A 25,530-nucleotide genomic window follows, 5' to 3' on the forward strand; every position below is an offset into this window, starting at 1 on the left:
TCCTGAGCTCTGTCATGTTTCTGTGTCCTTTGGCTGCCCTTCAGCCCTGACACCAAGCTGGTTCCTCAATCCTGCCTCCTGGTTCGTTCTAACTACTGTACTGGTTTCATTCCATTGCACCTGGTTTACCTCATTGTTGCACATGGCCCTCACCTTGACAGCCTCACCACAAAATATAGCATAGGAAGCTACTATATACGCCAGGCAATACTATATGCTCGTTTGTTGCCTCCTCTGGCAATAATTCTGCAGGGCCTCTAGCAGAAGCCATTTCATATCACCTGTTACTGATCCTTTAAGCTGCAAATGCCAGAGATTGAACCTGGGATTTTCTACAACTGAATGGCATTCCCTTGCCACAAGGAGACCAGCTTCCCCAAAGTGAGGGCACTCGTCCCACATCCTCCAAGTGCCGCTGTTGTCCCCCTGAGTTGCATTAGCATTGCTAAGCACAGCCCATCCCGCAAATCCTATGTGCATTCTTCTGTCTCCTTTCCTGCTTCCCAGCTGCATTCGCTATTTTCATGGCTTGACATGTGCCAGGTTTTAAAGGGCTTAATCACTCGTTGGCGCTTCTCTCATGTTCACTTGAAACTCCAGCTCTGTGACGTGTTTTCATTAGACTAACTAAAATCACATTTATCAAGTACATATGCTGTCAGAATATCTTTACTTGAGAAAGGTTTTGGAATAAATTGGTCCCCAAGGACTTTGAATTAACTGACTAAAGGCAAGTGGGATCCCTGCTATATTTCTTGGATAGCTACAATGAAATTTTGAAGCCCAAAAGGGCCTTTTATAATATGAGCCAATGGTCTTGGGAGTGTTTTCCCCATATTAATGAAAAGTCTATAAATGAGAAACATACTGTTAACTCCCTTATTTGCTTTAATAGAATTCAGTATTTGACTGCAAACTGGGATTTGTACAACTTCAGAAATGTTTTTCTATTAGATAAAGTCATTTTAAATGTTGGCTCCTAGCAGTATAATATAACGCTAAAATCTTTTGATTAATGTGAGCCTCACTCCCCAACTACAAGTAATATTAATTTGACAAATATAGATAATTATAAATATTAGTACTGAATTACAAAACAGTTTGTACTTCAGTCATTGGTGCCTCTGAAGCTGATCTAGTAGCTACAAATATAAAGCATGTCCAGTTGTACAAATTTCTGATTTGTATATCCCAATACATATCCTTCCTTTGCCTACAAAGGTTTATTTAACTGTCAGAGGTATTTAGCACTTATTAACAGTCTGAACCTTCCTCAAAATACCAAATATTCTATGTGGTATCTCATTTGGCAATTTTTATTTTCAGTGAGCTAGATCTACCTGAGTCAGAGTAGACCCACTGAAGTCAATAGACTACCAGTTTAATTAATGTTGTTTATCATCCAGTCTAATGATATCAAGGGTACATTGGGTGGGATTCCACATAGTGCCCTGCATGTGTGCCTTGTTCCATGCACACAACAACTTAGTTGAATTCTGCCCATTGGCAGCAGATAATGAAGTCCATAGGCTTATACTCACCCACTTAAGCATCAACAAGCTTACTGGAAAAAATGAATAAGGTCTTTATCAGAATGAAAAGGTGAGGGAAGAGGTTGAAGGCAACACTTTCTGCTAGAGTATAAAACGTTTTGAAATCCCCTCTTTTTGAAATGAGATTATGTGGAATCCCATCTATTTCATTTGAAGCTTCTAAGGTTTTATGGATGGGGATAGCGGCATTCAGAGTGCGGGAGAATGAGGTTACATCTTTCCTTCCACACAAGCCACCCAATGTGCCTGCCCCACCTCTAAGGTCACCAGAAAGCCTGTCACTTCCCAAATGTCATGAATCATTACAGCTGACTATGTAATTTTTTTAAATCTGCAATATTTCTGTCCCAAGTTTCTAAAAGTTCACCAAGTGGTTTGCAGAGTGGAGTTAATACCAATTAATAAAAACTTTTTGAAAACCAAATAATAATAATATTGGAAAAGCAAGCATCACATTCCTACGGTCACAATTAAAAATGTGTGTGTTTTCTTACCTTTTCTTACCTTTGGTAAGAAAACGTAAGAAGAAGATAGATGAAACTTCTAAGGAAATGCATTCCACTATTCCAATGCCTCCACAAAAAAGGTTGTATTCCTGGAGGGTGACAATTTTGCCTTCTATGAAGAAGGAATTGATAGCAAATTCTCAGTGACTGCCCTTAAGATTCCTAGGAGTTCATATGGGGAAAGGATTCTCCCTGCATTTAGTCTTGCAGTTATGAAAAATAGCACCTTGATTTATCTTGTAAGCAAAGTTGTAAACAGTGTAGGTATAATATGCCAGTTTCAAAGCTTGCTTTTTTTTTTTGCCAGTCCACACCTAGTAACAGATAGAAATCTTCTCTACAGTACTAACTGTATTCCAGACTGTCTTTCAGATATAATGTACATTACAGTACTCTAGTCTGGACATCACTAGGACATGAATAGCAGTGACGGTTTCTGGTGAAGTAGCACTCGTTCAAGTTTGCAAGTGAAAATTGCAGTAATCACTTGAATAATGTAACACATTAACAAACCACTTTAAAATCCGAGAGAACAAATGGCTTGAAGACTGCAGTTTTAAAACAGAGGTTTTACGCAGAATCTATGTGTGTGTTGTACACACACATGTGTAAAGTATTTATATGCTTAACCTATTTTAAACTGTAGTTTCTTAATCCCTATTTTGTCATTCTGCCAGTACATGAAATGGTTAAAGATTGCTCACAAGCTGGAGGGGAGGAGATGAGAACCTAACCACCAGCTACCACCGTCCCTACCTACCTTTTCAAAATCTGTTCTTTTGATCTCATAGAAAAATGAAGCACATTTAATCATATGTACATCTGAGGATAATTTCTTTAAGCCCGAAACCTGATTTGTGCTGTACTCATTATGGTTAAGCACGCAACTGCTGAGTCATGCCTGATTCATAGCAGCACTATGATAAGGGTTCTCAGCCAAATACCTATTGACTTTCAGTAGCAATTTCTCTTAGAGATAAGAAATGCACAGTAATTTTGCATGTGTACATGGAACATAAAATCATTCTTATGAACATTTCAGAAGTCAATGATTAACAGAAAGTACAATTAACTCTGAGAAAATGCTGAGGAACAAAAGAGGCTTCCACATTTAGAAAAGACATTCTTCTAACCATTTTCATCCTTTTCAGCCCCACCATTTTGAGCTGTATAGTTAAAACTTGTAGATAATTTGTAGTGGTTCAGATGTCACTTTAATTTTGAAAGCGTTAGCACTGTCGGTAGTTTTAGCCCTCAGTCTTCATGCTTTGTTACCACTGTTCAATTTGCCCTAAAATATTTTGATAACTGTATTGATAAATATATAGGAAGACCCCCGATTGGAGCCCTGGAGAGCCACAACCACCACCGGTCAGTGACAACAATGATCTGGCTTAGTAGAAGGCAGCTTCCTATTTTCCTTTCATAATACTCCAACGTCGCTATTCAAATTCCAACTATGTTTCATTAGGGAGGATGGGATCTAAATGGCGCTACCCTGCTGACAGATGGCATCCATCATCAGAACAGAAAAGGGGCCAATTTTTGGCAACATCTCCTCCTTGAAGGTTCCCATAACTCTTTGAAGCAATGGGGGCAGGCATTGCTCAGGGTTCTGCAGTGGGGAGGAGAAATTGCCCCCATCCCCGTTCTGCTGACAGATGCCTCCTTTCATCAGATTGACACTAACTGGATTCCACCCAATGGGCTGAAAATCATCAAGATTCCCTTCATTCAGACTTATTTTAGAAAGAACTTGCCTCATTAAAATACTAATTCTTAAGTGAGGCAAACAAATGAGCAATTCTCTAGCTTTTCAGAAACACTGGAAATAGGCTATAGACTTCATGCTTGTTTGAGTTTTATATTGCTGCCTCATCCAGAATCCAGATGTTTCAGGGTAATACTGTAGATTGGCAACCAGATGTTTAAAGCTACACTATCCCCGAAAAGCCAAAATAGTAACATCTGTAAATATTAAGAACTGCCACATCATTTAACTATGAAGAAATACATACTTTGTGACCTTTCATACATAAAGATATATCTAGAAAGGATTGAATAAATTATTATTGATAGTTAATTTTGGAAATGCTGAGATCGTTTTTATGTGTGCAATATTCCTTTTCAGTGGCTTTCTGCTTACACTTTTTCATTCTCTCAGTGTATGTGTGTGTACACACACACAAACATATATGATATTGCTTACCTCCTCAGGTAAAAAACACAAATTGATAGCTAATCCAGGGTTTATAGTTTATAGTTCTAAAGAGCTGATAGTGGAATAATGATTTATGGGGCAAAAATCCTTCAAATAATTTTTGTTACAGATTTTCCTAATTTTTGGAAAGTCACTATTGATTATATATAAAACTTAATAAGACAGAAGCCAGCTACCATATCCACTGCCAATTCACCCTTTTGTTACCTCAGTCATTTTGGATTAGACTGCAAATCCTCTTTTAAATAAAAAGAAATAACTATGATCTATTTCCTTCCTTCCTAGTTCTGTTTTATTTCCTCCATCTATGGTGCATGGTATAGCTTTGGTAAAAATCACATTTGTTGTCATTTTCGCGAGAAAAAATGCATAACTTTGAATATAACCTGAATGTGGTAAAATTGCTTGATCCACATTACTTAGAGCAACAAATTTCAAGTAAGCAGCAATGATAAAGATGAATTGATCTAGCCCTTTATTTCCCCATTTCTCTGGATTTTTATAAGTATATGCTACAGAAATGGCCTCTTTCTTCACAACCAGGTTTACATAGCCAGAGACATGGGAAATGGTCTTCTTTCAGTCTCAAAAGGTTCAAGCTACCCTGAAAATTATACTTCTCTAATATCCACTCCCTTCACTCTAAACCTTGATGTAAGGGCAACTAACTGGTGTGGTTACTTGTGGTGATGGCATAGCATTTGCTGTGAACCCTGGAAAGCCACAGATCCTATTAAGCCATATCAGTATAGCCCCTTCAGACAAAGCTGTGCACACTCCCCTGTTTGTGCCCAATGCACAATTAAAGAGCCCTAAACAGGCTACGCCCCTCTTCTCCATTTAGCTGGATGGTTCAGTAATTGATTTACTTATTAACTTTTGCTTTGCAGTGTGCACACCATAGGTTTGGGTTATCAAGTTGTCATTTCCTGTGGCTAAGTGAGTTTAACAGGTTATACATTAGCAAAAGAGGCAGCAGTAAGTTATTGGCAATTGGTCTTGAACACAAATATTTCCCACCATCTTTTCAGCTCACAAGCTTCTAAAATTATAGTTTGCGTGTGTCCCTTAAAATGAAGCGCAACACAAGGCCAGAAATTATGTTGAACAACAGCTTGAAGTTCCCTCCCCTAAGAATGTAAGGCGGATGGGGGGCAAATGAGATATTATTTTAAGGACTGCTGTTTTTGTCAAAAGCTTTATACCAATTTAGAAGTAAATTGCTGGTGACAAAAGATAGTGAAATAATCACACGAGAAGTGAAAAATGTGAGCAAAGGAATGTCAACATGTTTTCATTGCTCCGCAGTGGAAGGAAATAGGCAGTGACCATATTTCCTAAAGTGAGTCAGCTAAACCACTTGCAGTGTGTAGAACTTTCTATGAAATTTTCTATGAACGTTTGACAGAGATTTTTATTTTGTACAAAATGTTTGAGATAGATAGAGATAGATGACAGATAGATTGATAGACGATAGATGATAGACAGACAGACAGACAGACAGACAGACAGACAGACAGACAGACAGACAGATGATATAGATAGATAGATGATAGATAGATAGATAGATGATAGATAGATAGATAGATAGATAGATGATAGATAGATAGATAGATGATAGATAGATATAGATAACTGACATGAGAATATTAAAAAAGAAAATGGCAAGTGCCACCTGTTGAAAAATGTAATTGGGAGGGACCAAAACGTTGGGGCACAGAATGTGGTGACGGTGCTAAGAGCAAAGGCAGGTTAAATCCCTTCCTAAAAGCTGTTTGACAGGTAGCTGGAGATGCCCATCTTTCAAACAGCTGGCCTGTGTGAAGGCAGCCCTGTATCGGGAAATTTTTAATGTTTGGTGTTTTACCTTTTTTTACATGTGCTGTAAGCCACCCAGAGTGGCTGGGGAAACCCAGCTAGATGGACAGGGTATAAATAATACAATTATTATTATTATTATTATTTTGAAAGGTCTCCATGAGCGCAGTCAGGCAAGTCAGTGCAAGAAGTGTGCCAACCATTTTGCCAAGTGCGTCATAAATGATTCCTGCAACCAGCTGCCTTAATAGGACATTGCCAAGCCACACATGCAAGCCTAGTATTGCAATTGTACTGAAAGCCACCACAAGCCTAAGTCTTGGGAAAGACAGGGAAAACGCCAGAAGGCAATAGTTTGGCAGCAACATCACCTGAGTATATGAACTATGTCACTTCCAGAGAAAATAGCAGGGGAAGCGTCCTCAGGACTCTTCATCTCAGTGCTAGGAGATTTTTTTAACCACCGACCTTCAGAGCAGATTTCAGTAACATTTCTCAGATGGAGGATATCTCCACGTTCAGCCTCATGCTATTTCCTGTGAAAATCAAAACCTACAAAAATCCCAGCTGAGATGTAATAGAAATCTGAATATTTCAGTGATAATGTGCTTGAAATGCTGTACAAATATGTGGGGTTTTGTCTGTTTTTCTGATTAACGCCCCCCCCCCGCTGTTTTGTTCCCCTCTTAGATCGCCCTGGATTAATAAATGTGAAGCCCATTGAAGATATCCAAGACAATTTGCTGCAAGCTTTAGAACTCCAGTTGAAGCTGAATCACCCAGAGTCATCACAGCTGTTTGCAAAATTGCTGCAGAAAATGACAGACCTCAGACAGATTGTAACAGAACATGTGCAGCTGTTGCAAATTATAAAGAAAACGGAGACAGATATGAGCCTTCATCCACTCCTACAAGAGATTTACAAAGACTTGTATTAAGGGATGTAGAATTTCTAATCCATTGACATGATGTACGTTGTTCAAATTGCACTACTTCTTTGAGAGGGAAAAATATTACATACTTAAGAAATTACTGTGAAGAAAAAGCATTTTAAAAAGAGAGGCAGAGCTTTTACTATTATAGATCTATTTTATGCCTATTGTTTATAAAGACACATTTACAATTTACTTTTAATATTAAAATGTATATATATATATATTATATCATTAAATTGTTGACAGTATTTTCCAGATTAATTTTTTTTATCTGTCTTATTTTATAAACCATAATTGCTTGTTCAATCTGATTAAAAAAATATCACTGAAGTTGGTTAGCTGTGCAGTGCAATTTTCAGCTTCACATTTCATATATATATATATATATATATATATATATATATATATATATATATATATATATAATTTTGCTAGGGAAAGCTCTCTGCATATTTTATGAAGTGATATGCAAACAACAGTTATGGGTTACAGCATTGTCCCAGAAGCCTCAAATTTGATTTCTCAGGCCTGGTTTCTTTTTTTTTATCCGTTTTTAAATTCACTGAAGGGAGGTGCAAGGGACCCAGATATATTTTTGTCAAACATGCCTTTGACATTAGCAGGTTTAAAAGGAAGCCCAAAGCCAATCTTGTTTCACTGCAATTATACTAGGCATTACTATATCTGCATATAATAATACATGAAGATCAAGGAACTGAGGACTCACAGTACATTCATGGGTGTTACATCCCTTTATCCTCAGATGAATGTTGTTGATTATTGTATGCAGATTCCAGCCATTGACTTTGCAGGCAAGGCAGTCAGCCCACTCCTGAACCCTGCAGAAGTTTGCACAGGACCAGCAGACTGCATTATTATATTTGCTCCCCAAATTGCTCCTGAGATTCCAAAACACTGTGTGGGATGGTAGCATCAGCATACAAAGTCCTTTTGATCTTGGCAAAACTGGCAGTGGGATTACTTCATGTGCTTGCCCTCAAGTGAACTGAGCAGATTATATACATTCCCAGCTACACAATTCAGGCCAGGCACACACAGTATTTACCGAGCAGCAAGTTGGGACAGGAGAATGCTCAATACTTTCTGACTGCTAAAGCAGAGGGGTAGTTCTGCAGTGGAAATAGGTTGTGACATTTTCAATTCCAAATGATCTTTATTCTGCTTTGTAAGAGAGAACACGCAACTAGGAGTTTAGAGAGCCGAACTAACCCTGAAATATTGGAAGTAACAGTGTCCCCTCTCTTCCCGTTCACCTGCCCTTCTCCCAATTAGAAATGATTTGGTTTGGAAGATTTCCCTACCAGCCTTGCATTTTGCAGGACTGCAGGCTGTACCGTCTCTATCTCCCAGGAGATCCCAGTAGATCCCATGTACAATGCAGGGAGGTAGATGGAAGTGGGGGGAGGAAGGAGATCAAGGTTCCTGAAGAAAGGATTTTCTGTGGGGGGAGCAACATGTTTTGGAATAATCCTTCAGGGGTATGTTTTGTATAGCTGTTTCCATCAAACGCATGAGCCACTGTAGCAACTCCTATAGCTGAACACTATGGCTCCAAACTAAAAATGATGTTGATCGATCATGTAGCATGCCCTTGAATACAAGCTTTTCCCAGTAGCATACGGGGGCTGGTCTGGACTGGGAATCCTTTGACTAATTAAAACAGGCACACACCACTGCAATCCCAATCCAGACTGAGGAAGATGTGCACTGGAAATGTCTGCAGCCCATGTCAGGAAACTGATCTAGCTATATATGTGAATGAACCAGAATGCCTCACCACATCCCTGTGATATTGATTTAATCAAGATGCAATGCTTGAAATCTTAAGAAATGTTTTTGGCTCCTGTCTCTTGGACATCTGCAAGCATGGGGATGATCCTGTTTACACTAGCAATGAGCTGGGTTTGGCAGCATGATTCTTGTGGTAACGAATTATGTATGGCAAAAAGTGGTGGAATTGCCTATTATTATTTTTATTATTTATTGAATTTATATACTGCCCTATACCTGGAGGTCTCAGGGCGGTTCACACAACTTGCCTAGTATTCCATGGTCATCATCATCATCATCAGATCACATTGATTTTTATCTATTTCTTGAGTCGGAGGTAGTGCTGTGCTAAAATCTGTCCTCCAATTTTTGAAAAGTTTTCTTCCCTTGCAAAAGAGGTTTCGTTTTTCTGCTGCATTCACAGAACACCTTACAATTTTTGTATAATTTCAGTGAGTGCTGAGTTTTGAGCTCACCTTATTGTGACAAGGTGGCTGAGGGTGGTGTGTCTGCTTTCCTTTCCAGTAAAGTTTCCCACTTTTCTTTCCTGGTTGCCTGTGCTTCCTGGTCTTCAAAGAGGCCCCGTGAGTTTTTACTGAAGCATAGGCAGTCAGGAAGGCTGCAGAATGCAGACCACTGGTGAGATGATTTGTAGAATGAAAGGAAGGACACTTCTCATAAACACTCCTTGGCCGCCTCAAAATAAGGTGAGTACAACAAATACCCTGCACAGACACGACTAAACGACTAAACAGCAACAACAAATACATATATGCAAAGGGTATGTTGGATTTGAGACAGCTTCATGCGTTAAAAACACACCAATTTGCCATATTAAGGGTGCAATGCAAACCGGGGGTGGGGGTGGTGGAATCAAGAGCTGTTTAACCACCCATACCGTGACCTGATGGGAAGCAGGGTCCAAGGGTTACCTTTGTGGTTTTCTGTCCATTTTGCAGGGAGGTTAGATTTTTAGAAAAGAAGACATTTTCCCCCTCCCCACTGGGAACTACACATTTCAGAACACTTAGATGGCTTTCAGTCCTTTGCGTCCAAGCCATTTTGGGGTTCATCTTTGACATGCCCTTGAACTACCTCAACATGTCGTCTTTTTCGCCCTACCATGTACAACCTCTGATGTGAGAGGGAAGAGGGATCCTACACCAGAGCTGCTCCTCCAAAGTCTGAGGGTGAGCTCCACTGTATCCTATGACCCTGACAGACACACACACACACACACACAGAGAGAGAGAGAGAGAGAGAGAGAGAGAGAGAGAGAGAGAGACCCCACAGAGCATTACAGCCTAAAGAAGCTTCCCAATTCTAACTGGAAATGCTCAAGAAAGCAGGTGTGAAAGCTTTGAGCTGCAAAATCTGTGGACTAATGACTATAAAACAATATGAGGTTTTAAGAGATCTATCAATGTTTGAATGGGAAAAACAGAAGAGTTTGACAGTAGACCTTTGCTACGTACTTCATTGGACCCAATAACCACAGCAGGGAACCGAAAGCATTTTTCTGAAGCTCTTAATGTTTTCCATGTGAATTATTATCATAATTTTGGTTTGAGTATAAATATATGAGAAATCTTGCTCATGTCAATTTATAAGCGGGTTGTGTTATTTTCATAACCTCTCGGGCTTTGGTGAAAATGTTCCAAGTCGTAAATCACAGGCTGCTTTTTGATCATGAGCACAACCAAAAACATTTTATAACTTGCAATTAATTGGCGTACGTGTGTGTGTGTTTAAAAAGAACCTTAGCATGTGCCCACCATGTTGTAGTAGTAAACCCAGAACATACATTGAGGGAAAGTACACTTTTTATTTTCCACTAAAATTATTTCACATGGTGTTTTTTATTGCCTTGTGTGTGTTTTTCTGGAGAAATTTATATTTCACATGAATGACATTATGGGGTAATGCCCCTTCCCTCAGCCTGTTGCGGAAGGAAGGCTTGGCAATCTATCTTTGCATGACAGTCACCCTTTTTGACAAATCTGCCATAAACCAAGTTAGCACAATGTATTGATTGTACTCCCTAGTTCCCCCCCCCCACACACACAAAGGGTGTGAATATTAGCAACTACAAAAGCCTCTAACTTTGGTTTTGTCTCTAATTTTCTGAGCTGGGTGGTATGAAGCACAGCACACCATAGTAAAGGTAAAGGTAAAGGGACCCCTGACCATTAGGTCCAGTCGTGACCGACTCTGGGGTTGCGGTGCTCATCTCGCTTTATTGGCCAAGGGAGCCGGCATACAGCTTCCGGGTCATGTGGCCAGCATGACTAAGCCGCTTCTGGCAAACCAGAGCAGCACACGGAAACGCCATTTACCTTACCGCCGGAGTGGTACCTATTTATCTACTTGCACTTTGACATGCTTTCAAACTGCTAAGTTGGCAGGAGCAGGGACTGAGCAACAGGAGCTCACCTCTTTGTGGGGATTCAAACCACTGACCTTCTGACCCGCGTCCCTACAGCACACCATACTAAGGCCCATATCAGAAGCAGGCCCATTGGCTCTCTTCAGAGAGATACAAATCAGTGTCACCTGTTCCCCATGTTGGCAACCCATGTTTAAAAGAACCATCTAGTCTGCTAAAAAGATGGTGACTGACAGCATGTCTCAAAACATCTAAAACCAAAGGTGTATTTTATCTTGGCGATTCCAGAATTTTTGAACTTATCCCATGATTTTGAGTTGGAGTAGGAACTTACCGTATACTTAGACCATCCACTCTCCATGGTTTCAGGCAAGGGAAACCCAAAGCTTTCCTTTAGAGATGTTGGAGATTGAACAATGGATCTTGTGCAAGCAAATCATTTGCTCTGCCATGGAGTTACAGCCCTTTCCCTAATGTTCGAGTCAGTTCATCACTGTGAGTTTTGTCTAAACCACCGTTCAGTTCACATTAGCACTGATTCTGACAGGCAGCAGCTGATAGGGAAGGAGAATAAATTAAATTCAGTTCACATTTAAAGGCAAACCTATGAGGTAAGTAATGTGTAAAAAAAAAATGCATATACCAGGGTAAAGTGTGCATGAAAAGGGTGAAAATGTCGTACAAAAATTCATTGTGTTAAGCAAAATTGCATGGCAACATTTATATACTGGGAAATGCACAATAAAATGCTGATGCATTTTCATGACTTTTTTTAAAAAAATGCAAGCTGATGTGAAAATGTGAAGAACTGAGCAACTAAGAGCAACAGAGATGGAATGATTTTCCTATCCCTATTAGCAAGTTCACTTCACTAGTGATATAAACAGAATTTAACTGAAATGTATTTGTTTGACGTAAGTCATAACATTGGAACAAGACAAGATGTTAAAAGGATCAGATTAAATTGAGCAAAGTCATAATAGCACAACCCAAAGTTAACAGTGACCTCATTAACATGGAAATCCATCACATTTTGTTTTGGCTTCATCGAGGGTCATGCACATCTGTCTCTTTTTGCCGTTCTATATAACCTCTTGCTTGTTATTACATATCAATTATCTGTAAATTAGACCAAAACAACAATTCAGCTTGGAATTTGTTCTTCACACTCTGACTTGCAGTACAGCAAAATATAATATATATATATGTCCTTGATTTCCCTGGTTCTATATAAAATCAGTGATCAGTGAGAGTACTTATGATAGGGAGCTGAACAACAAGAAAGCTTTTCTGAAAATGAAATGCCTTGCAAAACAGGGCCAAATACATGTGGTGCATATGTTGTCCTAAGATGCATGAAATCAAGATGTGGCAATGGATTCAGACCACGCACATGGAAATTTTATAGCTTTACATTATACTGTGCAAATGCTAGGTGTTCCAAAATACTGTTGCAAAATCATGGCCGCTTTCCATGTTAATAACTACTTAGGTGAGCGTTTGTAAATAGCTGCTTGTCTGGGTCCTACATTTTTCAGCAGAACTTGTCTTACATGTGAACAGAAAATCATGGAGCCAATTTTTCGTGAGCAGGACTTCTCTATGACTGCAGGATAGGATGCCTCTCATTTTGTTATTTATTATTATTATTATTATTGTAAGTGGTTTTCTGGACATATGACAGGTGTGGCGCGATGGGATAGGATTATATGAGGTATGGCTGAAATATGGATTGGAAAGTGCCATAGCCAGCATAGCAGAGACACCATTGTCATCACCCCTGGAGGGAAATCGTCTGTAGCCTTTTCCCCTCAACTGGAAGAGCCGCCAGCATGTTGGGTATAAGCCCCTGGGGTATTGTGCAGCTCCCTGGCATAACAGTTTGTGCTTTAAGATGTTTGGCACCTACCCTGCACACAATTAACAACAGATGTTTAAAGGGGTAAACAACACAAAGGAGGGGTAATGAGGTAGCAAAGGGAAGTTGGAAGGGGGGAAAAGATAAATAACATAGGAACAGAGAAAACTATCATAAACTGAGTCAGATCAGTGGTCCATCTCCTGCAGTACTGACTACATTGATTTCAGGCAGGGATCCCTCCTGGTCCTACCTGAAGATTCTGGAGAGAGAATCTGTGGCCTTCTGCATGCAAAGCAGATGATCAGTCATTTCATTAAGGCCCCTCTCCTTACTCCTTAAAGTAAGAGCACTCTGAAACGTCACCATTTGCATTTGATTTTTAAGGGCAGAAGGAAGGAACTGGCAGCTGCCTGGAGCTTTAATAATAATAATAATAAATGTTTATTTATTTATTCCCCAGCCACTCTGGGCGGCTCCCAACAGAATATTAAAAACACAATAAAAAATCAAATATTAAAAACTTCCCTAAACAGGACTGCCTTCAGATGTCTTCTAAAAGTCAGATAGTTGTTTATTTCCTTGACATCTGATGGGAGGATGTTCCACAGGGTGGGCACCACTACTGAAAAGGCCCTCTGCCTTGTTCCCTGTAACCTCAGTTCTGACTGGAGCTCAGTGTTTGGGTTGAAGGATGGTGGTGGAGATGCTCCTTCAGGTATACTGGGCCGAGGCCATTTAGGGCTTTAAAGGTCAGCACCAACACTTTGAATTGTGCTCGGAAACGTACTGGGAGCCAATGTAGGTCTTTCAAGACTGGTGTTATATGGTCTCGGCGGCCACTGCCAGTCACCAGTCTAGCTGCCCATGATGACTGCTGTTGCGTGGCCATCCTGGCCATCCAAGGCCAGCGCCATGGTTGCCATTCCCCTCTGCAACCCAGCCCTAGTGAAAGTTTGATTCTAGGAAGGAGTATTATCAAAGCAGATGAATATAAATATACCATAAGTAATTATAACATAAAGCACTGGGAATTCCCTGGCACAAGAGCCAGCTTTTGCAAAAGGAGACAGAGAACATCCAGTCCCGATACTAACAAGTCAATGCATATTCATATGTCAACATAGATTAGATGCAACTTCTGAAGTGAAGTCACAGTGGGAAGAGTTTAAAAGAAAAGCCTTGCTGAAGAGGGAGCACAGGGAATGTGCAGGGAGGGCATCCAAGCACCCTTCAGAGAGTGCAGGGAGACCTCGTGCGATTCATCGTCGTGAGTGTAAAGTATCTATTCATTCACAAGTCAATATCTAGTACGGGGTCCCTTAAAGAGAAACAGCTTTGACCCAGGAGGCCAGCTCTTGGAGAACCGTCTCAAAGATGTGGCCTGGCTGGAGAAGTTAGCTTCTACTCTATGTATGCTCCCAAAAAAGAACAGAAAAAGGAGGGCAGAACAAAGCTTCATTTGCCATTAACTCAGCTCATACCTAAACAACAGAAAACAAGACCTGTGAGAAGACAAGACAATTTGCTTGTTACAAGGCATGAGAACATAACTGTAACAAATGTGCTTTTGCTTAAAATGTGCACATGCTAATTTATGTGAATAGATCCACATTTAGAAATAATTACCATAATTTGAATGGCACTATAATATAATAGATAGGGACGCGGGTGGCGCTGTGGGTAAAACCTCAGTGCCTAGGGCTTGCCGATCGCATGGTCGGCGGTTTGAATCCCCGCGGCGGGGTGAGCTCCCGTCTACGGTCCCAGCTCCTGCCCACCTAGCAGTTCGAAAGCACCTTTAAGTGCAAGTAGATAAATAGGGACCGCTTTATAGCGGGAAGGTAAACGGCATTTCCGTGTGCTGCGCTGGCTTGCCAGATGCAGCTTGTCACGCTGGCCATGTGACCCGGAAGTGTCTCCGGACAGTGCTGGCCCCCGGCCTCTTAAGTGAGATGGGCGCACAACCCTAGAGTCGGACACGACTGGCCCGAATGGGCAGGGGTACCTTTACCTTACCTTTATAATATAATAGAAATAGAGTTCTTCTCACTGTGGTGGGGAAGTCTGAAAGCCTGCTCAGTCTGTTGTCCAGCTTCAAGGCCCCCTCGCACTCTCCCTCCTTGTGACTCATGAATCTGACAGAGCACTTGGAAGAGATGGAAGAGGAATGTCCTCTGTAGAGTAGGCCAAGTGTACCCCTCCCCAACTGATAAGGAAAGTTAAGAGAGGCAGGAAGGTTGAGTGAGGAAACCATGAAGCTATAGGCAAAATGGTGGGAGGCCTTTGGTTTAAAACAATGGAAAATTGAACTAAAAAGGACTCTTGTCCAGCGGTGTAGCGTGGGTTGTCAGCACCCGGGCAAGGCAAGTAATTTGCGCCCCCTAACCCGGGGCAAGGCAAGTAATTTGCGCCCCTAACTCCTAATCTGCCGCCGCTGCCAGCTTCTTCTTGCTGCTGCCTGGGCTGGTCGGGTGTGGTTCTCTCCCACGCTCAGCACTGCGTTGGGCGGCCGCTGCACTGTCCCTCCCCCAGATAGTCCCTCCCTCGCTCTCTCTCCGCTCCGCAACGCACGCCTGGCACCCTCCCCCTCCACAGTGGGCGGCGACCCGGCAGCTCGGATCGGATTCGCACAGCCAGCACTGCAGTGAGAGAGAGTGAGTGAGCCAGGTAGGGGCAGAGAGCTGCGAGTGCGAGCGCGCGCCCCCCAAATGTTGCGCCCGGTGCGGCTGGCCCCCCCTGCACCCCCCACGCTACGCCACTGCTCTTGTCATAAGACCAAAGGAGGTGCCTGAAGTAATTCATTTCAGTATGAAATTATATAAAGGAAGTCTATTCCTCTGAGGAACTTCCAAACAATTATTATTTTAATTAAAAAGTTTGGATAATGATTTGTGTAATTTACATTGGGTAGGCTTTGTGTGGGGTTGTGGAGAGGGCAGGATCAGTGACATGGACACTTATTCATTGCTTTATTTGATGCTTGAGGGTTTTAAAGAATGGTTACCAGAATTTTTTCAATGAATCCGGGGACACTTTTCTTTTCTTTTCTTTTCTTTTCTTTTCTTTTCTTTTCTTTTCTTTTCTTTTCTTTTTTGAAGCTGGGTAGCAACAGGGAGTCAGTAGTGGGGATGGTGAGGCAAAAGACCCTGGGCCCAAGCACTAATGCACATTGTATAAAGGTGCAAAGCCCTTCTTTCGCACCCTGTGAAACATAAATACGCAGAGTTTTTTTAAAAAAACTGGCCAACGGTGCACCACGCACCCATGATTCCTGAGCCTTCCTCGATCTCCTCCCCCCTTCCCGCTTTGTTTTGACAGATCAGGGGAGGCTCGGGAGTCATGGGCAAGCGCTCATTGCCCAGGAGGGGCCAGCCTGGTAGTGAAGTTGCCTCTGGCTGGCTTCAGGAGCTGCTCGCTGCCATGGTGCAGGAAAAATGGCAGGCGCCACGGCAGCGAGCAGCTCCTGAAGTCAGCCAGAACCAACTGCGCTACCAGGCTGGCTCTGGGCTGCTGAGGCTGCCGCTGCCATGTTTCCCGGAGACAGATTTGCAAAACTGGGGACATTCCAGGGACGGAATTTGTCTGGGGACAGATTTGCAAATCTGGGGACTGTCCCTGGGAACCAGGGACGCCTGGTAACCCTATTTTAAAGGCAAAAATAACACAAGTTAAGATGTGTAATAAAGGTATAGTCTGAAATGAAAGCCAGGTTAAAATTAATGTTTTACCTCATTCTCTTACGTAGTGCTTAACCAGCAACAATGGTAGGATCAGGCATGGGGTCTGTTCTGCTGGCACAATATCACACCTGTGACAAAGGATTGCAGAGTGTTGCCCTAACCCAGACCTGGTTCCTCGTTTAGTTTTCTTGCAGCCTCATTGCTGGATACCCCTTTTCTGGAAGTCCCGTAGTATGCAGTCTTCATGGCTAGTCGTCATTGATAGCAATACCCTTTGTGGATTTGTCTAAACCTCTTTTACAGTCATCCACGTTGGTGGCCGTCACTACATCTTGTAGGAGTGTATAAATAAATCCTTTATTTTGCTTCCAACATTCAGCTGGTCCCCATTGTGCAAGCAGAATTCCTTGCTCTGACAGGACATGGTAACTGAAGACTGAATGTTGAGGGTCTTTTAGCCTTGTTGGTCCAAGACAACATAAGGAGTCTTAAATCATTCATGCCATAAATTTAAAACATCATTATGCTACTTTAACAGTCAAGAATTGTGAGGACTGTAGTTTGTTAAAGGTGCTGGGAATTATAGCTCTATGAGGCGTCGCTCAGCATTCTACTGTTCCCAGAATTCCTTGGGGGAAGTTGTGGCTGTTAAAGTAGCAAAAAGATGCTTTAAATGTATGGTGTAGATTATATTAGTTTAAACTGTCAGCCGATGCCTTCAGTGTCAACATTTAAGAAAGGCATGTCGAACATTTCCAGCCCAGTTATATATAATGAGAGAGCGAGAGCTGTAAGGATAAAGAGCACAGTCTTTGGCTGCATACACATCATACATTTATAACACAACTCTTCCCCCAGACAGTGCTGGGAACTGTAGTCCACCCCTCACAGAGCAAATCTACAGTTCCCAGGATTCTTGGGTGAGCAGAAGAAACGTGATTTCAATGTATGTTGTGTACAGTGGATCCATATTTTATAGAACTTTCTTTGGAGTTCTGTTTACATCGACGCTGTCTTCCTTGAATGGCGTTGGGCACTTTTTTCTACCATGCTTGGCCATGATGAACATCTCTAGCTCATTGCATTAAACCCAGCTACCCAAGAGAGCTCTGGTCAGTGGAAACTTCAAGAGAGCGAGAGAGCGGCATTCTCCAGAGGCAGGGGAGGGAAAGGGGAAGCCGCAGCCCCATTGGCTCTTGCGATGGGAAGAGCTGGCAGCACTTCGGAGTATCTTGTCCCGCTCGCTGCAGAGATTATTAAAGCCATTCTGTTGTGTCAGCAGATCCTCCATTTGTTAGTGCTAAATCTCAGCTGGCCATTGCCTGCCAGAAAGCACAGAGGAAGCCTGCCAAACAGGCTGAACAAAAATGCAGCCTTAACTATAACAAATGAATCTGCATTTTGCTGTGGAAATGTTTTGAGAAGGGGTGGGTCGGAAATCACATATATGCAGGCCAAAAACGCCATGCACTTGGGGGGTGGGGAGCAAGAGATGGTGGGAAGATTACAGAAAGTCCCTGCAAGCAAATTGACAGTGTAGCTTCATTCATCCAACGGCCAGTTCAAAAAATATAGCATTCCACCCATCCCAGATTGTACCATTGGGAGTTTGGAATTGGGTCTCCCAGGCTTCTGCCTGTTCTCCTTGATCTGTCCCCTGCTTCTCCCCAATTCTCCTCTAGAATGTGGCATTGAATTTACAAGATCAAGAGGATCCTGTGAAGAAACAGAGAGAGATGGATGTAATCCAACCTCAAAAGCCAAAACAACAGCAAACAAATTGGGAAATAAAATATGGATAGAGAAAAGACATCTCAAATACTGTACAACTAAATAAATTTTTACAACCATGTAAAACTCAAAACAAATACCTAGAGGCATGAAAATGAAAGAAAGTCACTAACAAACAAATGCTTATATATGATAAACACCAGTGTATAATAGAAAAGAGCCAAACAATTTTCTTCTTTGGTGGTTTAAGAGAATTGAACACAAGTCCAAACAGATATGTATGGATGAAGTAAACCTAGTCTCTTAGCTTCATGTGCCAAATATAACCATGTAACAGTGCTGTTACCACTTTAAAATGTCACATCCATATAATGGGCAAGTTTGAACACCACTGAGAATCCTTACATAATCCAATAATTTACACCTACACTCTCTAAGACACCACCGAAAATTCAGATATAGACATGGACAGGCAGGGATCTCTTCAGTTCACTTTTATTCATGGTTGGAGAAGAAGTTCAGGAGAGAAGATGCCTCTACACCAGCATGGTGTAGTGGTTAAGAGCGGTGGACTCATAATCTGGGGAACTGGGTTCGCGTCTCCTCTCCTCCACATGCAGCTGCTGGGTGACCTTGGGCTAGTCACACTTCTCTGAAGTCTCTCAGCCCCACTCCCCTCACAGAGTGTTTGTTGTGGGGGAGGAAGGGAAAGGAGATTGTTAGCCGCTTTGAGACTCCTTTGGGTAGTGATAAAGCAGGATATCAAATCCAAACTCTTCTTCTTTTCTTCTACTCCTCCAGGTACAATTTTTGCATTCCACATGATTCAGATAAAGGATAAGATAAACAGAAATGCTGTTTATGCAGGAATTGCACTGGAGTGGGCCTTCAGAAAAGGCCATAGGTGAAATCTAGTCAAGCCAGAAGGCCAGGTCTAGCCCACCAGAAGTGCATCTCATGAACATTAATTCCATGCATCTGCAGAGAGTTTGCAAGAGTATGGACACTTGCACTCATCCAGCCTGAGAAGAAGGACTACTGTGATTGCTTCAGTCCACTTTCTAACATGTTGCAAGGGTGAGGTGAATCGATCCTTAGATTTATGAGGCTTGGATAATATGAGTTCTACAGGATTTCCAATCATTTTACCATGGAGGACACTAAATGCACAGTATTTTATGTTACTTCAGTGACTATGAAACAGTTTGGTTGGCTTTTAAACCAATGTTTTAAGAAATGCAGATTCATTATTCTTTTTTAGAATCCTATATTTATTTCTCAGCAAGTAGTACTTGGGAATAGTTCTGCTATCAGTCTTTAATATACATCTGCTGGCTGGCAGCCAACTCTCTGCTCGGTTTTCTGCTATACGGCAAGAGAGAAACCAGAACTGCTGAGCCAAGAGAAGCAGACCAGGCAAAGATCTGAATACCAATCCCTCAGGGTTTCTCTAACCTTCTTGTCCCTGTTGTGTTATATGGAGCAGGAATGGGCTCTTGCACTGTGTGTGTATTTTAAGGGTCAATTCTGCTCCCAGTGTTAACTACCCAAGAGCAGAGGGGTTTTAGGGAAGCACAACCGGTTCACCTGTACTGGGTGCCATGCTGCAGGGGGCACCACAACAACGCTGTAGGACGGAGCACGAGAAGCAGGAGGGGCACTGAATTTTAGTGTTGTACAGGGCGGCACTATAATTTGAGAGCCCAAAGTCTGCCACTGCCAAGGAGCGTGTGGAGGTGTTGCTTACCAACCAAGCTCACATGCTCTGGTTGCCTGTTTAGTTCTGAGGGTAAGTATGCTTGTTCATATGTCTCTCCCGGCTATGTAGAAGGCCATTCTCCTCAAATGATACGCTGCGTCTTGTTGAGTTTTTCTCAGTAAAGTGTTATCAGGATTTGTCTCTGGACTCCATCTGCTTGACTCTGCTAACATGAACTAGGGAGTTCGATCCAGTCCCGAACAGCAAGAGTGCCATGTATTTTCAGTGTGGGACCTCAACCATATAAAATCTGGTCTGCAGAAATTGAACTGGAAAATGTCTGCTTTGCTGTTTTGAATCTGTCTCTGATTTGGCGGGGGGAGGGGGCATTCAAGAACTAATGTTCCAAATATTATTCCTTCCCCTAAAACATCTACTTAGCAAAGATGCTAACAGCTCAGGCTCCAGTTCTGGCCCGTCACAATGGGAAAGCCCCCGCCATGAAAGTCCCTTTACTTTAACAGTTTCCTTCTGCTCAGTTTTAAACAGCTACTGTTGTGTATTGAGTCAAAGGATTTTATATCTGTATTATTATTGTCTGTAATTGAATTAGGGTAAAGTAACTGCCTTTTGGTTCCAGAGGGTACAGCTACTATTGGTTCATTTAAGCTGCTGTATTTGGATCCTCTGTCTTATTGGTTGCCTCCAAAAGGCAGGACTGTGATTGCCTGATATTGTTCCCTCCAAAATGTATCCCTTCTAGCTTGTTCCCTGTCCCTATAAATGTAGCTCTCCCCTCCTCAGGTTTTAGTCTTGTTGCTTTTAATAAAGAAGTGTTACTAGAGAACTGTCTCCAGCATATTATGTCAAGAGAGCTGAAATCACAAACCCCACGTCACAACAGCTACATTAGCAAAATGTCATCTGCTTAGGGCAGCCCCGGCCTACTTTTATGCCCGGGGAGTGGACCTGAGGGAAGACTGCGTCCCTCAGTTCTGCTCCTCAAGCCCCTCCCCTCCGGCCACTGAAGATTGGCTGATTCAAACTGCGGGCCTGGTGATGCCTGTGATGCTCTGCAGTGGTCAGGAGGGAGTGACCATGGTTGCGGAAAAATGGTGAGGCTCCACAAGGCTGAGGAGGAGCTGCGGCGGGCCACAACTGCTGCTCACTGTGGAAGGGTTAAGCAGCCATTAGCAAAATGTCTGTTACCTTTTGCGGGCAAAGCATTTGCTCCAGCACTCACCTACCACCCTTTGCCTATGCACACCCATTTTATCCACTGGATTAGGCATGTGGTTGATTGTACATATATTTAGAGTTTAAGGTGGGGGAAACTCAGGAAAAGTCCTCTAAATTAGGACCCCGCTTGGATTTAACACTGTGTATCAAGGCGGCAAATTATCTGCTATTTTAAAAAATCTGACTAATTGTAGCCTTTCATTTTATTCTAGCATAACTTGACTCATTTTTTAAAATTGTTTTTGACTCCAGGGCAGTACGGCAGGAGAAGAAGGGGATGTTGCAGGCCAGGTTGGGAGGTCCCATACTCTGAATACGGTCCCTACAGGCCTCTGGTTTGCCCACTCCTGGGATGGATCTACACACAGGGGAGAAAACGCTATTAAAAAGTCAGAAATAGGAACGTTATAACAAAAGAAAAAAGAACCCTATGGAAAATCGTGTATAAATTTTTTTCTGCTCTCTGGCGCCATCTGGTGCTGCATGTTTATAGTGCATTCAAAGCGTTGTTTCTTTCCTAATGTAGCTGAATCTGAGCTGAGTATGTTGTGTTTGCTTTCCTTGTACAACAACAAAGAATGGAACTCCCATATGTTTGTGCTCAGTTTTCAGAACTGAAGCATTAAACATGTTTTAAATACTCTAGATAATCTACTGTTCTTGGTTTTTCCTGTTAGAAAAAGCCCCATCTCCCCACACCATCTTTGTAGTATGGTGGAGGGTTAGAATTTTGTGTTGAAAACAATGGTACGTGTGTGTGTGTGTGTGTGTGTGTGTGTGTGTGTGTGTGATGCAAGTCCTAATTCTCTAAAATTACCTCCCCAAAGCATCAGTATTAAATGTAAATTATATGCTTCTTTTACAGTTGTAACAGCATGTCTTACTTGCATTTAACACTGGGGTTTTGGGGAAGAAGGATTTTTGGCCTCGTCGTAAGCTAAAAAGGCCCTTTAGAGACTTTATTGATTTGGGAAGCTTCCCTGTGCTTTGTCATGGAAAGTACAAGGGCTGTAGAATTCCTTTTCCCTCAAGGCTTCAGATCCACCCCAGCTTGCCTACAGTTCCCCTACTACAGCCTTACAAATCACCCTTATGGCATTTGCTAAGTTTTGTCTGAGCTGTGATTGGTGTCCATGACTCTCCTCCTTCCAAGAATGTTTAAACTAATTGGGCTCCTTGTAATTATGAACTTTAAGAGGACTGCTAATAGCAAGGTATTTTTTCCACACAGTAACAACATACTCACCCAAATGAACTTTCTGCATGTCACCCGGCGGGCATGCTAAAGTGAGCTTTTAAAGAAATGAAACTGTTCACATCACAAGATGTCTGAGATCAGAACAGCAAAGTTCCAAAGTGCCCTGCATATTTTCTAGGGAAATTATCTCATAGCCATTTGTTTCCCTCTTCAATAAAACACCAACAGAAAAAAATATAATCGGTCCCAGGTTACAAATGAGTCAAATGGTCAGTGCTTGTTGCTAAACAGATGCAATCTGTGTGCAGATTCTTCGCATTTAGGACATATGGCTATCATTGTCTTAAATCATGATAACAACATGCCCTGTTCAATATTAGTTGCCATCCAGATTTTGGCTAAACACTGTATTTTACACACCCAGTCTGAGAAAAGTATATTGTGTTGCTGGAGTCCTCTTTTTCCCACACTTCACCAGCTGGAACGCTATAATTTAAACCAGTAAACCTCAAAACAGCTTAACATTCCATTGTGTTTTAAGGGACGTGTTAACATGCTTTCTGCTGTGGTTTCTGCAAGAGAAAGAAAACAGGTTTTTATTACACATTTATCAAAGGAGGTACCATGGTCAGCTACCTGAATTATTTGGAACGCTACTATCCATACTGCTACTACATTGGCTTGTATCCAAAAATGCTTTTGCACAAGTGAGGAGTACTTCTGTTCAGGCAAAGTGGGGACCCTCAACATTACCAAACCACCACCTAGGCACAAACAGTAGCAACTCAGTGAGGATTCCTATTGGTTGGGGCTTAGTGGGTAGCGGGGATCAGTAAAAATCAGCAGCCTGCATTTCACAAATGCAAGAAGGTGCTCCACTTCAGCAAAACCTCCTTTGGATACAAGCCAGTTCCCCACTACCCACACAAAAAGATTACCGTACTTTTTGCTCTATAAGACTCACTCCCCCCCCCCCAAAAAAAGTAAGGGGAAATGTGTGTGCGTCTTATGGAGCAAATGCAGACTGCGCAGCTATCCCAGAAGCCAGAACAGGAAGAGGGATCACTGCTTTCGCTGCGTAGCAATCCCGCTTGCTGTTCTGGCTTCTGAGATTCAGAATATTTTTTTTCTTGTTTTCCTCCTCCAAAAACTAGGTGCATCTTACAGTCTGGTGTTTTTGATGTGTGTTAATTCATTGCTGCTTAATAATCAATGAAGGGCAGTAGTGTTCAGGCATCAGCCAAATCGATGCTAGATTGCAGACTTAGAAGAGGAAGCGACTTCACTTTTAGGTGCTCTACTTCTTCCCTGCCCCCAGCCCCACCCCCACCCCCCATAGCAGTGGCAGCTGGTGCCAGCTGGGACTGGTAGGGCAGGAAGCAGGAAGACCAACAGTAGGGGGAGCCAGAGGCAATGATGTGTTTTACAAGGGCTTGGTTCTTAGCAAGAAGGTGGGTAGGTAGAAGCTGGCCGAGGACAGACTGTGGTTGTTGGCGCACGGCTCCATTTGCCCTAACAGATCAGCCTCTACTGCCTCAAGGTCTGATTTAAATATTTCCCTTGCTGCACTCACAGAAACTATTTTGATTTTTTCCTCCTAAATTGTTGCATCCTTGTGATGAGCAAAGCAGCTCAACAGTGGCTGATATAGTCTGAATCCACTGAATACCACAGAAATATCTGCAGTGTTTCGAAAGCATTTTTGAAACCAGACGATTGTATAACTTTGTCTGTCTTTCTTGGTAGGCTGAAACACAAATACAACTCCAGTGCAGAGGGTCCTCTGTTCCCAAGAATTACTGAGGACCTGGTGTCCTTCTGTTGTTGTACAGCAGGAGAAATTGGGGTGGGGGAAAGAGAGAAAATGATTTTTTAAAAAATATGTATTAGTAACATTCCCCACAATGTATATTCCATACAACACATCCTTTAGGTATTTCGGGAATTAATGTCAGAATTAAAGCAGTCCAGATACAATGGGTGAATGTACAGCACAGAGGAAAAATAGAAGTATAACAGGAAAGAAAACTTACTTATGGAGTGGTTCAGCTTTACTATAACAAAGAGGTTTAATTTCTGCATCCTGTTTTCAGGGCTGTTATTAATGATCTCAGTCTCGCAAAATGGCTGAAAAGGAATGAACGTCTGCACAGAAAAAACCGCTTGCTTCTTCATTCTTTCATTTACTCCAGTTAGAACCTGCCTTTCTTCCTATATACATACAAATGTGAGGTGACTAATGGTCGCTGCTAGGTGAGGAATGACTGGCTGGATCAGGCAAGCTATTTTTATTTATTATTATTTACATCTTATATTTATATCCCATCATTCTTCCAAGGTGCTCAAGGTTCCTAAAGCACACACACCCTCGCCACCTACCTATGGACCACTTGAAAATTGCTCAGGGTCTTGGTGGGCCACTTAATAACTTACCTGCCCATTGTAGCAATTGGCATGTGCTATACTAGTTGCTGCATGAATGCTAAATGTATTTTTACAAACAGGCCACGTACCATTTGAATGAAGCTCACGGGCAACTGATGGACCCCGGACCTCAGTTTGGGAACCCTTGCACTTCATGCACATTTTCTGGTTGAAGTGTGAATTTTGAGGGATAACTGTCTTTTTGTTCATGTTGCACCCATAAGTGTGTATTCAGTTTGTTTGTATTAAAATGTGAACCAAACTGAATTTATCCACCGTACCTAGTTGTTAGTTTTATAATTCAACCTGATAGGTTTCTCTCTGTGTGTTTCTGCTGTTCCAGAATCAAGAAGGTTCTTGAAGTTACCTTGGTCCTGCTGCTTCTTAGTCTTGGGGCAAGCAAACTGAAAGGTCACTTCAAACAGAAAGGTCTCCTCCATACTCACATCAGTAGAGGATACACTACAGTCCCCTCTGAAAGGAACTTT

At 42.0% G+C, this 25,530-nt stretch overlaps 1 protein-coding gene across 4 annotated transcripts in view; it reads left to right on the forward strand.

Annotated features, from left to right (window-relative positions):
- PPARG (peroxisome proliferator activated receptor gamma) overlaps positions 1-7,363 on the forward strand; it is a 60,504-nt gene extending 53,141 nt beyond the window's left edge. For all 4 annotated transcript variants that reach the window (XM_081848305.1, XM_081848308.1, XM_081848307.1 and 1 more), the window contains one exon: positions 6,789-7,363. In XM_081848305.1, the coding sequence (XP_081704431.1) occupies positions 6,789-7,036 (248 nt within the window). In that variant the 3' untranslated portion in view covers positions 7,037-7,363. The remainder of the gene's footprint in view (positions 1-6,788) is intronic.
- Positions 7,364-25,530: the final 18,167 nt, after the last annotated feature.

Source organism: Podarcis erhardii (assembly GCF_964252035.2).
Source record: "Podarcis erhardii genome assembly, chromosome: 2".
Taxonomy (NCBI): domain Eukaryota; kingdom Metazoa; phylum Chordata; class Lepidosauria; order Squamata; family Lacertidae; genus Podarcis; species Podarcis erhardii.